General features: G+C 41.5%; 1 protein-coding gene across 2 annotated transcripts in view; it reads left to right on the top strand.

Moving 5' to 3' along the window:
* Window positions 1-21,217, top strand: part of STK39 (serine/threonine kinase 39) — a 252,102-nt gene that overhangs the window by 56,489 nt on the left and 174,396 nt on the right. For both annotated transcript variants that reach the window (XM_074363833.1, XM_074363834.1), the window contains exons 3-5: window positions 11,995-12,103; window positions 15,116-15,257; window positions 16,463-16,518. In XM_074363833.1, coding sequence (XP_074219934.1) covers window positions 11,995-12,103; window positions 15,116-15,257; window positions 16,463-16,518 — 307 coding nt within the window. The remainder of the gene's footprint in view (window positions 1-11,994; window positions 12,104-15,115; window positions 15,258-16,462; window positions 16,519-21,217) is intronic.

Genomic DNA, 21,217 nt, shown 5'->3' with positions numbered 1-21,217 from the left:
GGATATGTGCATAATGATCTAGTTTTCATTTTAAAAGCCATATTGATGTGTGGCTTTGATCTTTCCTTAATCCTGGAACTTTGACCTTTTGATGTCTTCATATGCTCGAGATGGGGAGAATGGCTGTGGTCCTTTAGGACACACAACTCCCAGGTCCCTTGCGAGCAAAGAGAAACGGCGTTTACAGCACAGCCTGCCTGATGTTGCCGGGCTTTTGTGGCCTAGCTCTTGGCACATGACTGTGTGGCGCGAAGCTGCTGTAATCCTTTCTGTTTCTAATAGTGCTGCTGCTCGTGCTTTTATTATCTCTGTGGGTTCACATTTTGGCAGTGTTTGGACATCCGGTATCCCAATAATCCTTTAATTCCGTGAGTGTGTGTGTGTATTAACTACAGGTCAGTGCTCCACAACATTTCACAAGCTGTGCCGTGTGTTAACTGGAGACCATTGTTCTTATAAGAAACAATGGCCACTGGAATCCTTATCTTGTGGGAGTGTTATGTCATAGAAGACACAACTATCAACTATTTGCTGGCCACTGGAACAGCTGTCTCCCCTGCTGAGTGTGTGTCACCTCCGGCCACCTCTTCTGCCCTGCCCCCCCACCCCCCGGGTGATGACTCCCATAGTGGGGTGGATTTTACACATGGAGGTCAGATGTGATGGCACAGAACAGTTTTGGACAACTGGCCATAGACTCTGCTCCTTTCTGTGGTGTAGACTATGTAGATTTTCCTGTGTCGTGGAATTTGTTTGAGGTTTGGCTGAAGAAGAATTCAAATGATTTCTGAAGCAAAGTGATCATTAAAGTGTCACCTTCTCTGAGAATAAAGGGAGGAGAAGAAGTGTTCAGTGAGATCACTGGTGCTAAATAATTGGTAATTTAAATAAAATTTCTACTGCTGAAATGAGTACTGTAATATTCCTCAAAGATAACTTGGTTCCAGATCTAAGATACATTTATTCATTTATTTGGTAAACACTTGTGTTTCTACATTGTGCTTAGGCCCATAAAAAGGATGAAATTTGGGTGTATACACGGGAGCACAAAGGTATATGCTCGTTAAAAATTTGTTTCATTTTTAACAGCAATTAGATTAGAACTCCCTAGAACTTAGAACTCCTTGGCTTCACATGAATAGCATTTACTCTGTTCAATCTCAGCTAATTATTTTTCTATGTGTTCTTTAAAATTCTTATATGTTTTAGACTTTGACCTTTAACTACATTCTAATCTCTCTAGGTATGATGATCTTGGTGGTTAATTTTCCAGGAGCCAAGGGGTTACTGGTCTGTTCGATATTCTTAACCATCCCAACCAAGATACTTTGATGATTTCTGAAATTTGTTAATCCCACATTTGTTGTTAACCCCACAGTGGTGTAAATGCCTAATTATAATTAGTTTAACATCCTCTGGGAGATATTTATGGTTTTAGAGCAGAACATGTTAAATTCATAGTTATTAAAACCCTACTAGATGCTAGGCACTGGACACGTGATGGGAAAACAGAGGGCTCCTGTTTCTTTTTTGTGGAGCGTCAGTAAGTTTCTTCATTGGGGGGGGGGGTTGGTGAGATTTTTTTTGAGCTCGGGATATCTTTATGCACTTCTTCCCCCCTCTATTTGTCTAGAAATGGTTTAGCAGATTGATGGTTGCATTCTCTAATATGTGCTCCATTGAAGAAGTTCTTACTTACCAATAGGAATTAAGGCTTGCTAAGCGGGTCTGACCCACTGTCATGCAGCCTAGCACATTCTAGTTGAAGATGGCCTTGAGGTTTCTTGGAAGAGCTTGGTTCTCTGGTTTGTGGTCAACCTCAAAGATTAGGGATGCTACTCGAGAGCACACTTGGCTTCCCTTAAAATTCGTTACGAGTAGAGAATTAATCTATTACCTTGTTCTGAAGTCATCTGTCTTTTTCAGTCTCTGTCACCAGGTGATAGTGAATTCCATAAATGTGACACAGTCCTTCCTTTCATTTATCCCAAATCCCACTTTTTTCAGCCTCCAGAGGATTCTCTCTTGGTTTTTACCCAGGGATTGATAAACGTGTCAGTTCATTACCTTACTAGATGTTATGATTTTTAGACTCTAATCATATCCTTCTTAATTTTTTTCTGTAGACTAGGCTTCTCATATTTTTAGTCTGTCTTTGGTACTGACTCACAGAAAACTGAGTACCATTTTCTCATTCTTTCATATACATCAGTAACATCAAAACTTAATTCTTAGGGGCAGGAGTGCTCTAGGTATAGGGAAAATCGTGGCTCTGAGCTGGGCAGTGTTTGTTTATTAAAAAGGGGGAAAATACCTGCTAAAATTGCAGTAATAAATAATGATCAGTAAAATATTTTAGCTTGTGATGGGTGACAAACATGAGCAAAACTGTTTCAAAAACGACTGTGTACCATTGAATGCTAAAACTTGTGGTAGAGGGGAGTCTGCCTCCGGGGTCAGAGGGCCTGTGTTCTCCGCTTGGATCCTTGACTTTGGGTGAATCACTTTCCGCTCTGGTTCTTAGTCCCCTCACTTGTTCAATAAGGAATTATACACGAAGGCAAAAATGTTTTTTCATCACCAAAGTTTTATGATTCTTTATATTTAAAAATTTAACTATTTTAATGAAATCCCCACGTCAAACCACTTGAACAACAACACTAATTACTAGTAAATTATGCTTTGTGATTCGGGGGAGTGTCAAGTCACTCCAGTATTGCAGTATAACGATAAAAAAAATCACTGTAAATTCGTAGATTTCAGTACACAGTGTGCCGTGTGTTTCACCTATGTACAGAATGAAAAAGTTTCTCAGCCTTTAACTAGAAAATTCTGGCATTTGCCCTTCTCTTCCTGTGTCATCTTTATAGAGATATTTTGCTGTGTCGCACTGACAGTATTCGTAAGGCAATCTAGCACTTGCTTTCCTCAGAATACTGCCCTGCTCTCAGTTTGTTTTCTGCTATAGTGGTACTTCATTGATTATTCCTTATTGCTCTTAAAATTTTTTTTTTAAATTTGTGGTTTTTTAGAAGGGTGGTAATTAGGTTCATTTATTTATTAATTTATTATTATTTTTAATGGAGGTGCTGGGGATGGAACCCAGGACCTCGTGCGTGGTAAGCACATGCTGTACCACTGAGCTGTCCCCTCCCCCCTTCCTCATTTCTCTTGATCTTGGGTTCTCTCCCTGCTCTCCCTTCTCTCCCCCTGCTCCCCCTTCTCTCCCCCTGCTCCTTCCCTGTTCTCCCCTCCCACACTTTCCTTCCATCTCTTTAGAGGAATGAATTACCAACAATTTGTAGGTTATCTTGAGAATAAAACTCTAGATACTTACTTTGCCTAATGGTCATTTGAGAGACTAGTTATCTCCTGTTATCTGACACACACTTCTCTCATCCTTTTAAGTTAAATTACAATATTTGGGGGCCTCTGAGCAGTTCCTCTAATCAGAAGGTCTTTTTCCTCCCCCTTTAATTGAGGTTTTTAAAAATTAAAGACAACTTTTTTTGTGTGCTTTTTAATCTAATCTCTGTAATTGTGTTAATACTTCTGCAAATCTTGTTTATTGTAGGAAAAAATTTTACCAGCTTGAGGATGTCAGCTTAAAAAGCTGGAAGCTCTAGTGTATGTATGGTTTCTCTGCTGTAGCAATTGAAGTATTTTCCATTCTTTTTGAGCTAAAGGACTTTCTGATTAGTAACTCAATTATTCGTATCCCAGCTCATCCCTGATCATATGTGGTAACAAATTACATTTGGTTGTTTCTTGTAGATCTTTCATACCAAGGGCATAACATTAAAATGCAAGCCTGCTTTGCTGAGTGTAGTACTATTTTGGTCATTTTAGTCTCAAGTACTGAATTTTATACTGTCATTTGTCCTTTGCCACTTGGCTTTGTAATTGTTTTCATATATTTGGTGTTTGTGTTTATCCAACTATAGTCCAATTGAGGACAAAATTAGACATGAGAAATTTTTGGATAATTTGAAGATATGCCATTTTTAAGAAATGAAAGAATATCATATATGCAAAATAATTCTTACAGCTCTAAAGTTACATTAGCTTAGGAATATGTATGATTTGGTTTGAGAAAACAACTTTATTTTTAGAACATTAAATTTAAAAGTTATGTCATAGTTGATTGAGATAATAATTAAATATACGAATTGAATATACTTTTAAATATTCTTACACATTTGTTAGAAATGGCTTGCTAAAATGTTCAGCATCTTTTTTTTTTCAAAAAGTAATCAGAAATGAACATTATAAGGACATGCAGGTTTCTGGACTTACGTGTGCTCGATGACAAAGAGACCCAGCACACGCTCATTTTCAGAGTAGAAGAAAGTGGGGAAAACCTTCCCAGAGTGAATGCAACTTCAGTTACATCTCCTTTTTTTTTTTAATACTTCACTTTTGCACTTAATGGAAAATGTTGCTTGGTTGAGGCAAATGGTTTTCCTATGTTATAATCTTTGTTAGCTTGGCTTGGTTATTTCCACAGGTAATTAATCTGCTTCTGATAAAGGAGGTCTTGGAAGCACTCAAGGGGAAGGCTGGAGAGTGCTTGGGGGGTAGGTTTCTCCCATTTTTGCAGGAGGGTGGTCCCCCAGCAGAACCCCAGACTGCATACGGTAGCCACGTGTGGGGCAGGGGAGGCCGTAAAAAAGAAAGACACGTTTCGCCTCACATTCTCATCCTTTGGTGATGCAGCCAAATATAGCAGCAGTGCTGCAAGTTGGCCTGGAGGTTTCCCGCAGCATAAATTGGCTGGCAAGAAAGACTCTCTGCGTTTCTGTTTTGATGAAGTCTTCGACTTCACTTTCTCTAGCACTCCCAATCACAGACGAGTAAATGACCATACAGCGGTTGTGGATAGCTGAGCCTGATTCAGATTCCTGATGCCCGTCGGCATCCTTGTCACTGTCTGCCGAAGAACTTTCTTAGCCAGCGCTGGAAGAAAATGACTCTTCCCCACTGAGTTTGCTTGTGGGACTTCAGCATCAGTCCTTTATCCCTTGCTTTCTCTCCTCTTTTTCTTTTCGTGAAAATACTATTCCATCAAACTATTCTAGCAACTTCTTCATTTCCAAGCAAAATTGTTTTTTAGTTTTTTTTTTTGAGATCAGTTTTTGCAGAATGCCCCCATCTTTGTGACGTCATAACCAAGCAGATACACCCTGGGATGGATATTCTGTTCTGTCCAAAGTAGACATTTACCCATTGTGATTTCTCTGCTGACTTCCAGACCTCCAGCTCCCCTGATTCTTTACCTTTTAAACTGCTCTCTTGAGTTTTAAGTACTTCTCCACAAACACTGATTAAGCCTATTACAAAATTGATGCTTCCCTTTTCCTAATTTCTAACAAATGTTTACCTGTCTTCAGAATATCTTGATTTTCCCCGCATCTAACCCTGCCTTCATTTGAGCTGTGCTTGGATAAACACGGATACCAAATTATATGAAAATAATTACAAAACTATTGTAATTTTTTCATACAAGGGACATTGATTCTTTGTAAATAATACAGGTCAGAATATTTGACTTATCTCTATCTTGGGTAGGTTTTTTATTCTTACTGGTACTCATTCTAAGAGGCAGGAATGTGCTGCATATGTGGCATATAATTTTTTATAATTAAAAAAAATCTCAGAATGACTTTTTTCCTGATTGAAAATGACAGTCCAAAAAAAAAAAAAAGCATCGCTCTTATAAAAGCTTTGCCAATCTTTTTCTTCCATTTTGTTGGCTGACATTTGAAATATTGAGTTTTTGGGGTAAAAAATTTGCTACACCCAGTATTGGGTTACTTACGAATATTGATGAGGTTGCCCTTCATAATGATGCCGATGTTATGAAAGTGCCAGCTGGAAAGGACTTTCTGGAAAGTGTCTTTAACTAACACGGTTACCCTCTTATCATTTAAGGAATTCTTCAGATGCTTGGAGGAGATGGCATACATTTAAAAGAAATACAGGGTTATGTCTTGCATTTGGAAATAAATGCTTCACTTGGTAGCATTTGTAGGTCATAGATTTATTTTTTCTTTCCAGATTAAGCTGCCATGTGGAGATGTGCTTGGGAGGCCCATGTTTCTTTCTCTCGGGATTTCACTGAAAGAATTTACCGTCTCAGTGCTTAGCTTGGAAGCAGTGCTTCTCAACCATGCTGCCCATCAGAATCACAGGGGAGCTTTTGAAAACTCTCATTCCCAGGCTGTACCCTAAACTGATTTCCATCAGCATCTCTGGGGCTGCGATCCAGGCATTGATATTTTTTAAAGCTCCCTTCGGCAGTTTGTGCAGCCAAGGTTGAGAACCACTGCTTTAGAATAAAGTTAGAAATAGCATCTCCTCCCACTTGACTACATGTAACATTGGAGCCTAGGAGGGTTTGATTTCTTAACTATGGCTGAGTAGGATATTTTGCCACCAATATTAGATAAAGAAGAAGTGACTTAGGGTTTAAGCTAAGTTGTGAAAATATGCTAATTTGGGTAAGTACGGTTTACCATTTTGAATTCAGGATCCATCTAAACTGTTCTTCAGTGATGACATCTCGTTCCTTTCAGCGCTTTGTGAATCTCATGGTCTCAGGGACCAAAGAAACTAGGCTTTCGCTTTTTCCTAATTCTTTCATCTTTAGACTCTTCCTTGTTTCTCTTTGCTTGGAAAGCTTTGCATAAATGTGTCTTTAGACTTCTTACCCCAGAGCATTTGAGGCAGTACACTGGGATACATGAAATATGACAAGGTAGGCTGAATTAAACACAGGGTGAAATAATTAAGAAAAACATGGGAGGGGACAATGTAGAGTCAGGAATGAAGTGAAAAAGTCAGGGCCCAGTGACCTAGACACATGTCACAGGACACACCTTGAGCCAGCAGGGCATGGAGTGCGTTCCTCACGTGACGCTTCTCTAGGCCAAGGTGAGTGCTGCTGCCAAGGTCTGTCTCTGTGCCTTTGAGGCTTGGTTTGGAACTTGGGACACTTGAGTTAGTGATCATGGTGGGGGATACTCACACGCACAGGAGGAACTGAGACATTAGGAGACTGGCTTTCAACCTTCGTGTTATGTGCTCAGCCTCCTACAAGGAGTTACATAGACATAATTTTGCTTATTCCACAACCTCTGTAGATGGCATTATCAAGCTCGTTTTACAGAAAAGGATACTGAGGCTCAGAGATGCTGGATGGCCCGCCCAGGTAATCAAGCTGTGGTCAGTGGCAAAGTTCAGCTTCAAAACCAGCTGTGTCTTAGAGGACAGCCCTTCTTAAGTGGTTGCTGCTGGGTTACAGCCCTGTTCCTCATGGTTCCTGCTTATTCTCAGTAATATTAACAGAAAAAAAATTTGGGGGGTGGGTGGGACAAAGGCCATATAGCAATATTAGAAAATTGCCCATAATATTTAAACACAGGTTTGTTTTTTTTTAAAATTAAAAGTTTTCCAGTTTCTTGGGATTTTGGGGGGCAGTTTTTCCCTCCCAGCCCATATTTCCAGGGTGGGACCCTTCATGTTTTTGTGTCCCCCACCAAACCTAGTTTGTCCCTATCAGAGGCCTGCGACATGCCCTGTTTCGGCAGATCCATCGGGCTGGCCCAGCAGCAGTGTGTGGGTGTCCCTCTTTGATCGGCCCGCCGCCCACATCTCTTCCGGCAGAGATGCTGCTGTGGCTGCCGCTTCAGTCATAGCAGATGGAAAGGCCTTTTAATTGCTACCCCATTTTAGGTTGGTTTTCCCACTCTTGGGAAATGTCACTTGTGCTGTGTTTCAGATGAAGCTGCAGGGGCAGACCCAGCTCTCCAAGCCACAGGGAGCGTCGAGCTCAGTGCCGTAGCTTGGTCTGGCATTTGACGCCGTGTCCAGGTCTCATTTCGCTAGACTTCCAAGGGAGCCCTCGTGTTAGATCCCTTGACTACAGTTTTGGCAAATGTGTTGCCTGGATTTCAGGGCCCTGTGAGTTCTTCCTACATTGACTTCATGGTTTTCTCTCCTTTTGATTTTTTTACCCTTTCCTGTAGTTGTGAAATTCAAACTGCTTTAATCCCACAGTCCCCTGGATTTCCAGCTTTGCCTCCTGCCCCTCTCGCGAGGGCTCACTCAGCGAGGCGGTGCTGCCAGGCCGGCTCTCCTACACCTTCCAACCCTGGTACCTTCGCTGCCGCCAGCCTCCCGTGCTCCTTCCTCTCACACCCCCTCCACCCACCCAGTGCCTCTGCCTGCCTTCTGCCACTCTGCCGCTCGGAATCTGGTTTCTGGACCCAAAGCATCAGCATCAGCGGGAAGCCCCTTAGAAATGTGGACTCTCAGGCCCCACTCCGGACCTACTGGATCAGAATCTGCATTTTCACAAGGTCCACGGGTGATCTGTGTGCGTATTCAAGTGTGAGACGCAGTGCTCTAAATCACGCATCTTCTGTGGATTGTGTCCTAACTGAGGGAATAGAGTATTGGAACCCATTCATTCTGTAGGAAGAATTGGATAGAAAGGTTTTTTAAAAAAAATCCATTTACTCATCTTTGGGTGATACTTCTGTCACTTTTAGGGCTAATATGTTTGGGTATAAATGGCTTTGCCTATCCATATGAGTGAAGTTGGGGCACTGGGAAAAGCTTAATTTAGTTGATGGATTGTGACCGAGGAAGGATTCCAATAGCAGCCATCATCACTGTGTTAAAAGGAAGTGGGGGGAGTAGTTCTGTGGAAAGAATATTTGATTCAAGAGACAGTTATATTTTTCAAAGTATAAAAAATATATAAATTTGTCTTAATCTGTCCAGGTTGCTAGAACAGAAATGCCACAGGTGGCATGGCTTATAAACAATAGAAACTTACTTCCCACAGTTCTAGAGCCTGGGAGTCTGAGGCCAGCGTGCCAGCATGGTTGGGAGGGGGCGCTCTTCCAGGCTGCAGGCTTCTCACTGCCTCCTCGTGTGGCAGAAGGGGGAGCTGGCTCTCTGGGGTCTGTTCTATGAGGGCACTAATCTCATTCATGAAGGCTCGTGACCTGATGGCCTCCCAAAAGTCCCGCCTCCTGATGCCATCAACTTAGGAATTTTGGGGGACACAAACATTCAGACCAAAGTAGAAGTAGAAATGCGGTTGACCCTTGAACAACATGGGTTTGAACTGTGGAGGTCCCCTTATATGTGAATTTTTTTCAGTAATAAATACTGTAATACTGCAGGATTGTGGTTGGTTGAATCCAAGGGTGCAGAATTTTGCATACGGAGCAGCCAAAGCTTGGATACTGAGGGCAGATTTTCGACTACACGGAGGGTGGGCACCCCTACTACCGTGTTGTTCAGGGGTCAGCAGTGTATACATTTTGTACCTCAAAAAGGCAACTCAGCAACAGGTTTATATATAGACTAAATTAAGGGTTGGGTAGGCCAGAACACCTCTTTCTTCCTTTTTAAAGGTGTATTTCTATCCCATTTATGGAAATACTACTCAGTATGAGGGGTTTAATGATAGTTAGCACATGTCACATCACAAGGCAGAGTGACCAATGTTTATCCCCAAGGCGAGTTTCATCATGTCTTCACACATTGGAGGCTCTACCGCTTGAGAGGTTGTGTAGTAAAATGGCTGGTGTGGGACAGGGTGGGCCCCCAGCCCAGCAGGAGGGAGTGCAGTGCCATCCTGAGGGGTCAGACTGATGCATGTCTGGTCTCAGGGCCACCTCTTCTTTGATCTGTGTTAGTAGGAGTGGTATCTGTGGCTCTTCTTCTTTTTTTTTTCTTTTAAGTGCTCAACACCTTTAAATACCCAGCTGGTACCTCTAAATCCCCGAATTTTGAAAGAATAGGATTTGATAAGTTATATCCATAGGGTCTCTAGGACAGTTTCTCCATGGGTTAGTTACAAGAGTTTATCTCCCCCCGCCCCCACACACACACAGAGTTGCTCACTGCGATGTCAGAGAACCTGATCTTCTGGGTAGGAAGTGATACCAGCCATCTAAAAGCAAAGGGCTAAAAAAAAAAAATAGTTTTTCCAGACCCTGACCCAACTCTGCCTCCATGCAAAAGAATTTCCTTTCATATGAGCACTGGTTAACTGTATGCTTTAACGATGGGAAAGTGGGTATTAGAAAGCCAGAGAGGCGTTTGTGCACATTGACTAGAAAATGGTGAGAATGTGGCACACACACACTCTCAAACGTTATTCTCATTCCTGTGAGCAGCGGGGCCTCTGTGTCAACTGGACCCTACCTAAAGCTGCAGGCCTTCAAAGTGGGCCGTCCCCACAACGAGCAGATGCTGTGGCTTGAAATAGGAATGCCTGGGCAGTGTTCCACGTCCCCTTCAGAAGCATCTTACGGTATCAAAACCTAACACCAGAAACAGATGGAAACTGGACCTCAGGTTTCAGATCTTGTTCTAAGGATGGCAGTTGCTGAATTGAAAAGTGCTAGATTTAGAAAGCCTGTAACCAGTTAAATGGATGAGGAAAATGATGAAGGGCAAGTGTTGTTATATGACGAAAGGAAAATAGAAAAATTAGGGATTTTTCTTAGGAATGTACCTGTGGTAAAAAGCACTTAAATAAACATGTATATTAAGGCACATGTATGTGTGACGTGTCACCATATTTAGACCAGGTTATCTGAAATGTAGTGTCTTCTTCATAATTTGAGAATTAAGTGGTACTGGATATGCAGAGATAGCAGCCCAAATTGGAATATTCCAATTTGGTTGACAACTTTAAGTTAGCTCTAAGTTAACTAGAGACTCATTCTTGCAAATATTTATAGGATGCATAAATACTCTTTTATTTCATTGGAAACACATAGCAGTATTAATGAGGTTTCTGTGATGACTTAGGTTATTCTTGTGGCTTTTGGTCAGCACCTTGAAAGTGAGTTATACTGGTCTGGTGCCTTTGATTGAGGGTCAGCATTCGAGTGAAGTTTTATAGGAGTCATCTGGCAGTAACTTAAAACAGCAAACTAAAACCAACATGAACTTGAATATTGCAGAAAAAATGTGGCTTATTGAGGTTGCCTATTTGTTTGATTTCAAAGCTTTGTTGTTTTGTCTTCTGATAAAACTTTTTTTCTCTGCCAGTGATGTTTTCTAAACTGTGACAGACAAAGCATTATTTTCTTGCATTGTTGGTATGGGTTCAACTATGACAGTTTCTCTATTGCAGTACTTCTCAGAGCCTTTGACAGTACTAATGTTCCCCAAGACTCTTCTAAAGTGAGATGTAAGAGGGGAGGGTATAGCTCAAGTGGTAGAACGCATATTTAGCGTGCACAGAGTCCTGGGTCCAGTCTCTGGTACCTCCTCTAAAAGTAAATAAATAAACCTAATTACCTCCCCACAAAGGAAAAAACCTTAAAAAAAAAAAAACAAAGTTTAAAAAAAAAATAAAGTGAGATACGATATCTGATGTTTCTTTCCCCAGCTTATTTTGTTTTACCAGCTGCCGCTCCCACCCCTACCTTTCTTTTTCTTGGATGGAGTATCATTGGGGAAGATAGTTGGGGAAATGATACTCCAGCATTTTTATATGTATTTTTTCATTTGCCATCACAGAAGTTCTGAGACGCAGAAATAATTTTGTCCTTTTTTGGAAGAGAGGGGAGCTAAGAACCACTAAAGTTCAGGTTGGCACCAGGACCCAGATTTCCTAACAGCTCACCAACCTTTTTATCTCTCTGTTGAAGCCTTTGGTTCAGGTGGGACACATTCATCGCATATTGTGGGGCTGGCAGAGTAGGATTAGGGGTTATCTGGGCCATGTGCTTATCTGAGCTCCTCTGTCCTGTGGCTGGCCTTCCTCATTCTGGCAAGTTGATAATGAGGGTGAGAGAGTTAGCTCTCATGTGGTTTCCTTGAAGTAGGGGTTTAGGCCAGCCCCCCTTAGGTGTGCCTTTAAGTAGGAAAGTCATCCAGCCACTCAAATGTGGTTCATTTGTGTTCTGCTTCCTGATTTCCAACCGATGGAACTGTGTCATGTTTTGCTTTTTTTTATAGAAAGAAATTCAAGCCATGAGTCAGTGCAGCCATCCCAACGTAGTGACCTATTACACCTCTTTTGTGGTGAAAGATGAACTTTGGCTGGTCATGAAATTACTAAGTGGAGGTAAGTGGGTTTCGTCGTTGTTGTTTGTTTGCTTGGTTTTTTTATTTTTCCTTTTGTGCAAGTCAGCATATTGAACAAGACTTTCTGTTTGATCCCCTTACTCCTGAACTTGGAAGTTTTGCGTGGTTTGTTATTTGTCGAGAGAGTAAGTCCAGACTTCTTCACACCGCTATTCAAAGCCCTTCGTAACTCAGGTTAACTCCTGGAGGATCTGTGTCCTCTTCTGCCCCAGCCTTCTAGGTGTGGGTGAGACTCCCTGAAGGCCTTCTGCCCTCTGATGTCTCTGTGCCATCACTGGTGCTGCTCTGGGTGTCTGTCTGTCCTTCTCCGTGTGCTCAAGTCCTGAAAGGCCCCATCCTGTCTGCAGCCAGCCCTAACTCTTCCAAAAACTTCCCCAGTCCTTCCTCTTTACAGCCTTCATTCTTAACATTATTTAAGTGGTTAGCACCTGGCCATACAATGAGTTGTTTCAGTGCTCTTTGTGAAAAGTCGGTGGTGATGGGAATGCTCTGTAGCTGTGCTGTCCAGTTTTTGCTAGTTACATGGGGATCTGGAGCACTTGACATGTAGCTTGTGTTACCAAGGGACTGAATTTCTGTTTAATTTTAATTAGCTTATATTTAAATAACCAAAGGTGGCTGGTGGCTATGGTACTGGACAGTGGGGTTTCTGATTGTGGACCTCGTGATTGAAAGCACATGGCGAGGGGAAGTTATTACCTCTCTAGCCTCAAATCACTGACGTTATAGAAACCGTGGGCAATTTAACTTGTAAGGCCCTTTCCCATTCCTATATTTTATTTCCTTGAATCTTTTAATGTGACTGACTGGTAGGGAAGGATCATGATAACTGTTAATTTTCTTGAACAGTTGCTCCTTAGCTGGATCTAGTACCCGGCAATTTAGTGACCTTATTTCAGGTAATCTGGACAGCACCCTTGAATGGCAGGTGTCCTCATCCTCGTTTTTCAGGAAGTGCTCGAGAGAGTTAAGCATCTTGCCCAAGGCCATGCACCAAGTTACTGTTGGTGCTCGGGTTTGTGGCTGTAGGACATGCTAAAAAGCTATGCTGTGCTCCCAGTATCGTCACTGCATCTTGCAGACCCGAGCACTGGAGCTGAGGCAGCCCAAGTGATTCCATTGCCGCGCCCGGCACCACCGGCACCACCGCGTCTCCCGTGTGTTCTCTTTGCAGGGCGTCACCGCCTGGATATCAGCTTTCTGAGGCATGCAGTATGGTTTAGGAGTGGAGGAGAACGTTTTGTGGTGCCTAGACGAAGCCAGAGCTGGCGGAGCAGAGTTTATATTGTAGAGCTCGTTTCTATCTGCAGACCCAGTTCAGCCAAGGCTGAGTCAGGGAGCCTTTTTTTTTTTTTTTTTTAAAGAGAAACTGTCTTGGGCCCAGCAGAGGCCCAGCAAGGAGATGAGGAGGGCAGTGAGATCGCCGCGGGTCTGCTTGTGTAGGTCTCAGTGCTGAGCCTGAGAGAGCTTAGTTCGGTTCTGTTCCCCATCTTGTCCATCCTGTTAGGCATCCTTGAGTGCTGCATCTGGTTTTTAATTAGAAAGGGAAAGAGGAATGGGAGGAAAAAAGAAAAAGCAAGCCGATTGGAGCCGATTGCAGTGTTGCGTATCAGGGCTGCTTCTTGGTTCTGCTGAGGACAGCGCTTTATTAAGAAGATGATTTTAACCTAGTCTCTCCTTGGGGGGGGGTCCACTCACTCCAAGGAAAAGAGAGATTCTGGGCACCTGGGACCCTGGCTAGTCCCCACTACCTCTGCTCAAGCTGAGGATTTTACTTCCCGTCTTTATTTTTATCCCAATTAACCTTTTCTAAGCTTGAAAACCTCCCCCATGCCCTTTCCTAAGGACTGGATAGAAAATTTCATTGTCTTTTTAAAACAATCCAGTTTAGTCTCCCTGGGCTTTAGGTCAGAGAAACAGGTTTTAAACAGGTTTCCACAGGTGAGGGGAAATGTGGGCAGATGTGGCCTCCTCACTTTTCTTTCAGCAGAAATGCGTAAGTGCCTGCTACGGTGCATCCTTCCTTATAAGATAAAAATAAAATGTTTCTGAAAGTATCTTTTTCTAAATGATCCAAAAGTTCAAGAGTCAATGAATAGAGAGATGTTTTGTTTCTCTCTGAGGGGAAAAATATGCATTTGTTTCTTTCTATACCATTTTATCACATCAAATCTCTTAATGAGGAGTGAGCAGCTAGTCTGGTGTAATAATAATCTCTGATGGGGAAACACAATCCTCTTAGTAAGAGAGAGCCCGGAGCCAAATTCAGGTCCTGAAGTAAGCTATTTGTTAACTCTTCAGCAATGCTGACACCCCCCCCCCCATAATTATGTCTCTTAAAATGACCGGGAGGCTTGGAATATTAATTAACATGTGTTGAAACATGAATTCGCAGTGCCAAGGATACTAATCTGTTTATGGTAACAAAGTCATGTATATTTATTTCTTTACTATAAAAGTCAGTACATCACGCATCAAGTAAATGCAAGCGAAGATTGCCTGGAGTCACAGAAAGACATCTCTGGTGATGAGCGGGGGTCTAGAGACAACATGCTTTTTTTCCTCTCCCCACACCTGTGTCTTAGAGGTTAGGGAAGAGGTATGTTTCTCTCAGCAGTTCCCTGCTGTCTTTTCTCCTGGCCTCCTGTTCCTTCCTTTTTTAGTTCAGACATCCTGAACCCCCCTTTTAATCTGTAACCGATTTTATATCTAGGGAAAGGGGACTAACTGAAGTGGCTGTGCACAGTCTTCTGGTTCCTGACCCAGAATCCCTCTCATTAAGTTCAGCTGGAAGTGTGCTTGCAAACTTGGGTTTAGTGTTTCTGATCACAGGCTGCTGTGCAATTGTTGGTATACTTTGGGAAGATTTGTGTTAAATAAGTAAGAAACATATTTTGATGTTCTCATTTGGTTTTCTAAATAGGGAGCCCTATTCTGGAAAGATCATGAAGGTGCTTATACAGTTGTTCAAGTCTTCTGTCTGTCCGCTTAGGTTCGATGTTGGACATCATAAAATACATCGTCAATCGGGGAGAACATAAGAACGGCGTTCTGGAAGAGGCAATAATAGCGACGATCCTTAAAGAGGTTTTGGAAGGCTTAGATTATCTACACAGAAATGGTCAGATTCACAGGTATGAGCTCTACAGAGATATTTAAATTCAGTTGTTGGTAGCTTTAGCCCTAGTTGGTAAAGAATATTAAGGAAACACATATTGTAGGCAGGTATTGACATATTTCTAACTTAGATAAGGCTAAATAGATGCGAAAAAAGTACTTGAGAAAGAAACAAAGAGAATAAGTTTTGATAAATTATATTGGTATCCTCAGGATTGGTTAATCTGCTTCACTGAAATAAAAGCAGAATATAAAAAGTACCGAGTGGACTCATTAAACATCAGTTAACATATCACCCTTGAAGTATATTCATTTGAACTAGATAGCATCTCTAACTTTCTGATATAGGCAAGAATGTTCCAGACATTTAGTATGTTAATTATTTTTGACATGGTGGTGAAAGAAAGAAGGAGGCACTAATTTCATCTCTCTTGTGACATGAGATGCTAATCCTTGAAGTAGCCTAACAGCACTGAGTATGAGTGCCTGATGTTTCAAATGGTCTAGTGTTACTTGGGCTCTTAGGAATGACTGCAAGTAAATAACCATTTACCAGTAATACTAATGCTATAATTCCCTGACCCTGAACTGCAAGTGAACTGTATATTCAATGGTATCTACTATATCTTTCAATAATTAGAAAATATATTACTTTAGAAATCAAACTTATAAATTGTAAGTTGTCATTTTTCTTAAGTGTTAAGACTGCTCAGCACAGCTTCTATATTGTGAAGAGATACAGAATATTATACTTGGTATTTATAATCAGTCTCTCCCCAAGAGGAGAGATTGATCAAACCCATTGTTTATGAGGCTGACTGGATTGATTTGGAATTGCACCACAGAAAAATTTAAGCGGAAATAGAACAGTTTTACACAGACAGGGCTCTAATTCCTGATAAAATGGTAGTATTGTGAGTATGTGGACAATTTCTAACTCTAACATAAAATAAAGGATCTACTCAGTATTGTTTTTATTGAATCTAGATAATGACATCACATAAAAAATTATTACTAAAATCCTAACCATTTTCCAGGAGCAAGCTATAAAATCACAATGTGCCCTTACAGCTTTTTAAATCTATATGGTTTTAATATTTATAAAATAATAATTATGTCAAACAGCTACATTGCATGATATGATGTTTTAAAATCTCTCTGAGTGAATTATGCAATATAGTATTAGTACTCCACAACTCATTCTGCATTTTTTTTCTAATAGGGATTTGAAAGCTGGTAATATTCTTCTGGGTGAGGATGGCTCAGTACAAATAGCAGGTAAAGCTGACAAAGATAAAACATTATTTGTTTAGAGATGTGTTACAGTTTCAGAGAATGTAGAATCATTCTTCGGAAATGAATAAATGCATGTAATCTGTTTTGTTTTTTTATTGAACTATAGTTGGTGTACAGTATTATGTAAGTAACAGGTGTACAATATAGTGAGTCACAATTTTAAAAGGGTATATTTCATTTGTAGTTATCATAAAATATTGGTTATAGTCCCATATTGTACAGTGTATATCCTTGTAGCTTATTTTATGCGTAATAGTTTGTCCCTCCTAATCCCCTACCCCAATACTGTCCCTCCCCTCTGCCCTCTCCCCGCTGGTAACCACTAGTTTGTTTTCTATATCTGTGATGTTCACAAGTTTGTTTTGTTTTTTAGATTCCACATATAATGATACCATGTAATATTTGTCTTTCTCTGTCTGACTTATTTCACTAAGTGTAATACCCTCCAAGTCTATCCATGTTGCTGCAAATGACAAAATTTCTCTTTTTTTATGAGTAGTATTCCATTGTGTGTGTGTGTGTGTGTGTGTGTGTGTGTGTGTGTGTTCATACACAGACACCACTGTATCTGGGCCGCTCTGTTACAGAATGTTAGGGTCTGAGGTATAACATGTTTTCCTATTGTGTTGACAGATCTTTGTCAGATCGTCCTATAAATACTGCTATTTTAGAGCATGGCCTATTAATAAAGAACAATTTTTACTTTTAATTTTATTGTTTTTTTTTACCTTCCAGATTGAATAGTGGTGATATTTATGTAACTGCAAGAAGCACTTTTGAGAGCTTTGGCATGAGTTTGAAAATTTAAAACCTTATACACATTAATTTTAAACCTTTTATTTCTCAAGAGGTGGTTGAAAGAATTGTAAACTCAAACTCTAAGGCTTATTTGCTCTTAAAAGTCTGACTCTCCCTGGCGGATCTTGACAGCTGGTGGGCATGGAGCTGCAGTTGGGGTCAAACGAGTGAGCGCATCAGACTGAAGGCTTCTATGTTCTGAACCTCTCCTTTTGTTAATGTCCTAGAATAACCTGAAGGGTCTGGGATAAATGGAGCCATGTCCATATCAACTCTTGTTTTACCCCCTGTCTGTGAAGGTCTGTCTCAGCCATCCCTGCTTTGGGCATTTTGGGCTGGACAGTCCTTTCCTGTCCTGAACTAACTTTGTCACCTCAGGTGTTTAGCCTTCTGGCTTGCAGGCATTAAATATTAATAGTAGCCCATCCCAGCAACTTCCTTGGTAAAAATCACCAATCTGGCTTGTGTTGAAAAAATGAAGTTTGCCCCAGATGTTTAACATCTCGATATTTGTACGGGGAAACATTTGAATTGAAGTGGAAGAGTCCTGCCTTCCGGCATAGGTTTAGGGTCTTTGCAGATCTAGTTACTAGAACGAAGTTGATCACAGTCTTTGGTTCCAGTCTTGTTTCTAGACAAATCTGAGGATCTGGGGTTATTGTTAGAAATGTGAGAGTTCAGCAGAAAACAGACACACCCCCAACAAGGGACAAGCCTTGAGCCACCTCTCTGATTCACTGTTTGCGCCTCTGTAGGTGCCAGAGGACCTGTCAGGTGGTGCCCTGGCTGGTGTGCCGAGCACGGTGCTGTCCTTAGGCTCTGTGTTTAGTTAGGTCCACTTAAGAGCACCTTTATTTAGGTTTTTGGTTTTTTGGGGGGGGCTTTGTTTTTAATAGGAGAGAAAGATGTTCTGAAAATAAGAAAGGGAAACTGAGAATTTGTTTCACATCAAATGTTTCTTCCTTAGAGAACTAATAATGGCAATGGTTTTTCTTTTTTATCAGCCCTCCCCTTTGAAAAGATAAATTTAGTCAAGTTTAAGACTGGGGAGGCACTCAGTGTGTCAGTTAAGCACAAAGGCTTTGGAATCAAGCAGGCCTGATTCAATGCCCACTGTGCTACGTGGGGCGAATTATTGGATCTCTAAGCCTCATTTTCCCCATCTGTGAGATGGTGATGATAAGGCCTGTCATTCAGGAAGACACTGATTTCCTGCACAGCTATTGAAACGTAGGATTCAGGCCCTTGTAAGTGCAGTGTGTTTTGGGGAGTTGCAGCGTTCTAGGTGGAGCGGAGAAGCCAGTTTGCAATCAGGCGGTATTTCTATTTAGGCATTCTTGTTAAACTGTCTATAAAGATTCTAAAAGAAAGGACCTTAATCTTTAAGACTCCAGTGAATTGATATGAATTTTTAATTTTAAATACCTAATTCTGTATTCTCTATTTTAAAGATGTCTTTCAAATTGTATAACCTTCATATCTCATGAAACCTGGATCCACCCCTGTTTATAGGGTTGTTGCAATTAAAAAATAAATGTTAGAAATGCTTAGTGCAACACCTAACATGGGCAGTAGACAGAAACAGACATCATAAGCTTATTTTTTGAAGCACTGTTCGCAAAAGATTGGAAACAACCTAGGTGTCCCAGTTAAGTATAGTGTATGGAACATCTGCATTATGCAAGACCCACCAGCTGCGATGGAGAATGAAAAGTTCTCTGTACACTGACATGGAAAAAAATCACCAGGCTGCATGGTTAAGGTGAAATACAATGTGTATAATTTGCCACTTTTTGTGAAAAAAGGGAAGAAATAATCTATGTTTGTACAAAGAAACATTAGAAGGATTATGACGGTGGGGGTGGACTGGTTAGAATACGCCTTTTATAACATTCTGAATTTTGAACCATGTTAAAGTCTAACCCACTAAAACAAATGAAAGGAAATGACTCAAACTAAATGAACTCTCGACAAGTCAAAGCCATTTTTAAGCCTTTTATTACAGAAGTTATCAAACACAGCCTAAAGCAGAGAAGAGTACAGAGTCCTCGCCTGGCTTCAGGACTCATCAGTCTTTGGCCAATTCTCTCTCTCTCTTTTTTCTTATATCTTTTTATTGAAGTATAATTCATTTACAATGTTGTGTTAGTTTCTGGTGTATAGCATAGTGATTCAGTTATATATATACATATTCTTTTTCATTACAGACTACTACAACATATTGAATAGAGTTCCCTGTGCTATACAGTAGGACCTTGTTGTGTATCTATTCCGTATGTAGTAGTTTGTATCCGCTGATCCCAAACTTTGGCCAATTCTTGATCCATCTGTCTTCCCCCTCCCTGTTCTGCCGGCTCTCAGCAGTATTGATGCTGACTTTTGTCCTTGAGCCATCTGAGTTAGTGCCTTATGTTGGTGTGTCTTGTCCTTCCTCCAGCAAGCGGCCCATATCCCTCAGGCTGGGGGCAGTATGAAGAAAAGGCTTCAGCTAAACAAATAACAACTGAAAAACTTTGTAGACAAAAGCTTCACATCACCCCGCACCAGAGAGTCTAGCTGCTAAGAAGACAATCTGTGGGATCAGCTGGCTTGGTTGAAATTCCCGGGTCACCGCTCAAGCTCTGGGACCTCGGTCAGGTTGCTCAACCTCAAGACTCAGTCTCCTTAAAGGGAGATAACCTCATCTTTTTTTTATGAAATCAAATGAGGTTCATCGTACCCAGGGATCTTATAATAGTGGCTGGTGCATAGTAGACACCCAGAAAATATCAGCAGGCGCTGTACTGCGGCAGCTGCGGCTGGTGCTAAGGCTGCTCCTGTTACTGTTAGTACTGTTAGTACTGTTACTACTGCTAGTACTGCTCTGCCGTTACTCTGACCTGACCTTAACTCTCCCTTGTGCTGCCTGGAGATCACGTGTACCTCAAATTTGTCTTGCAAGAGGTTCAGCTCTGAGGGGCCTTAGGAGTTATAAAAAGGGAATACTTATTAATTATGCAACTTGGAAGCTAACTTGTCATTAATCTTGCTCTAAGCTGATTAAAAAAAAAAGTACAATGAATTTTCTCTGTTTTGTGATGGAATGATCATTTCTCACTCAGAGGGTCCGGACAGCAGCGGACTGCCTTTGAAATGCGAAGGCAGGTCCGCCCCTGGCTTACTCCGCTACCTGGTCCTCTGCCAGTCACTCCATCCATCACGCTTGTCAGATTAATGACCCGAGCCCTTCCTCTGGGCCTTTGGGAGCATGTCTTCCTTTTCTCAATTGGGATCCCCCAGAGGCAGGGTTTCCTGACTTTCTGTCTCCCTCTCAGGTCTGTCGGTTTTTCCTCACTGTGGGTGGTGGTGGGGACTGTCACCCAGCACGTGGGTGCACAGTGGGGGCTGCTGGGTTCAGGAGGGCACGTGCGGAAAGCCGCCGCGTGGGCTGTCGTGAGGATTAAATGAGTCAGTGTCTAAAGTGCTCAGAACAGTGCTTGGCTAATGGTTAGGGCTCTGTGTCCGGCCCCTCCGGGCTTTCCTTGGTGTCCTCTTTGTGTGTGCGACTTGCTGCCTGTGGAATGACATGAGCTGGAATGTTCGTTTCCCAGCGAATGATGATGGGTTATTAGGCATCTGAGTGTGCAGTTTCTACATCTTGGAGCGGTAGCTTTCTAAAATTCACATTTAATTCTTTCTAGATCCTCTGACCTGAGCATAGCATTGAATTCATAGAGGCTTTAAAATTAAAGTGGTTTTGGTTTTAACTCTAGAATAAGATCATTGCCTTAAAAAACATTTGTAGTGTTTCCTTGAAATACCTAGATGCTACTACTCTCTGTTTTCTAGGAGTTTGCTTTCTTGGTCAGGCAGTGGGCCACTGCCCGACTGAAGAGGACAAGGA

The sequence above is a fragment of the Camelus bactrianus genome, chromosome 5 (genome assembly GCF_048773025.1).
Source record: "Camelus bactrianus isolate YW-2024 breed Bactrian camel chromosome 5, ASM4877302v1, whole genome shotgun sequence".
In the NCBI taxonomy this organism is placed as follows: Eukaryota; Metazoa; Chordata; class Mammalia; order Artiodactyla; family Camelidae; genus Camelus; species Camelus bactrianus.
This window is presented reverse-complemented; position numbering and strand designations above follow the sequence as displayed.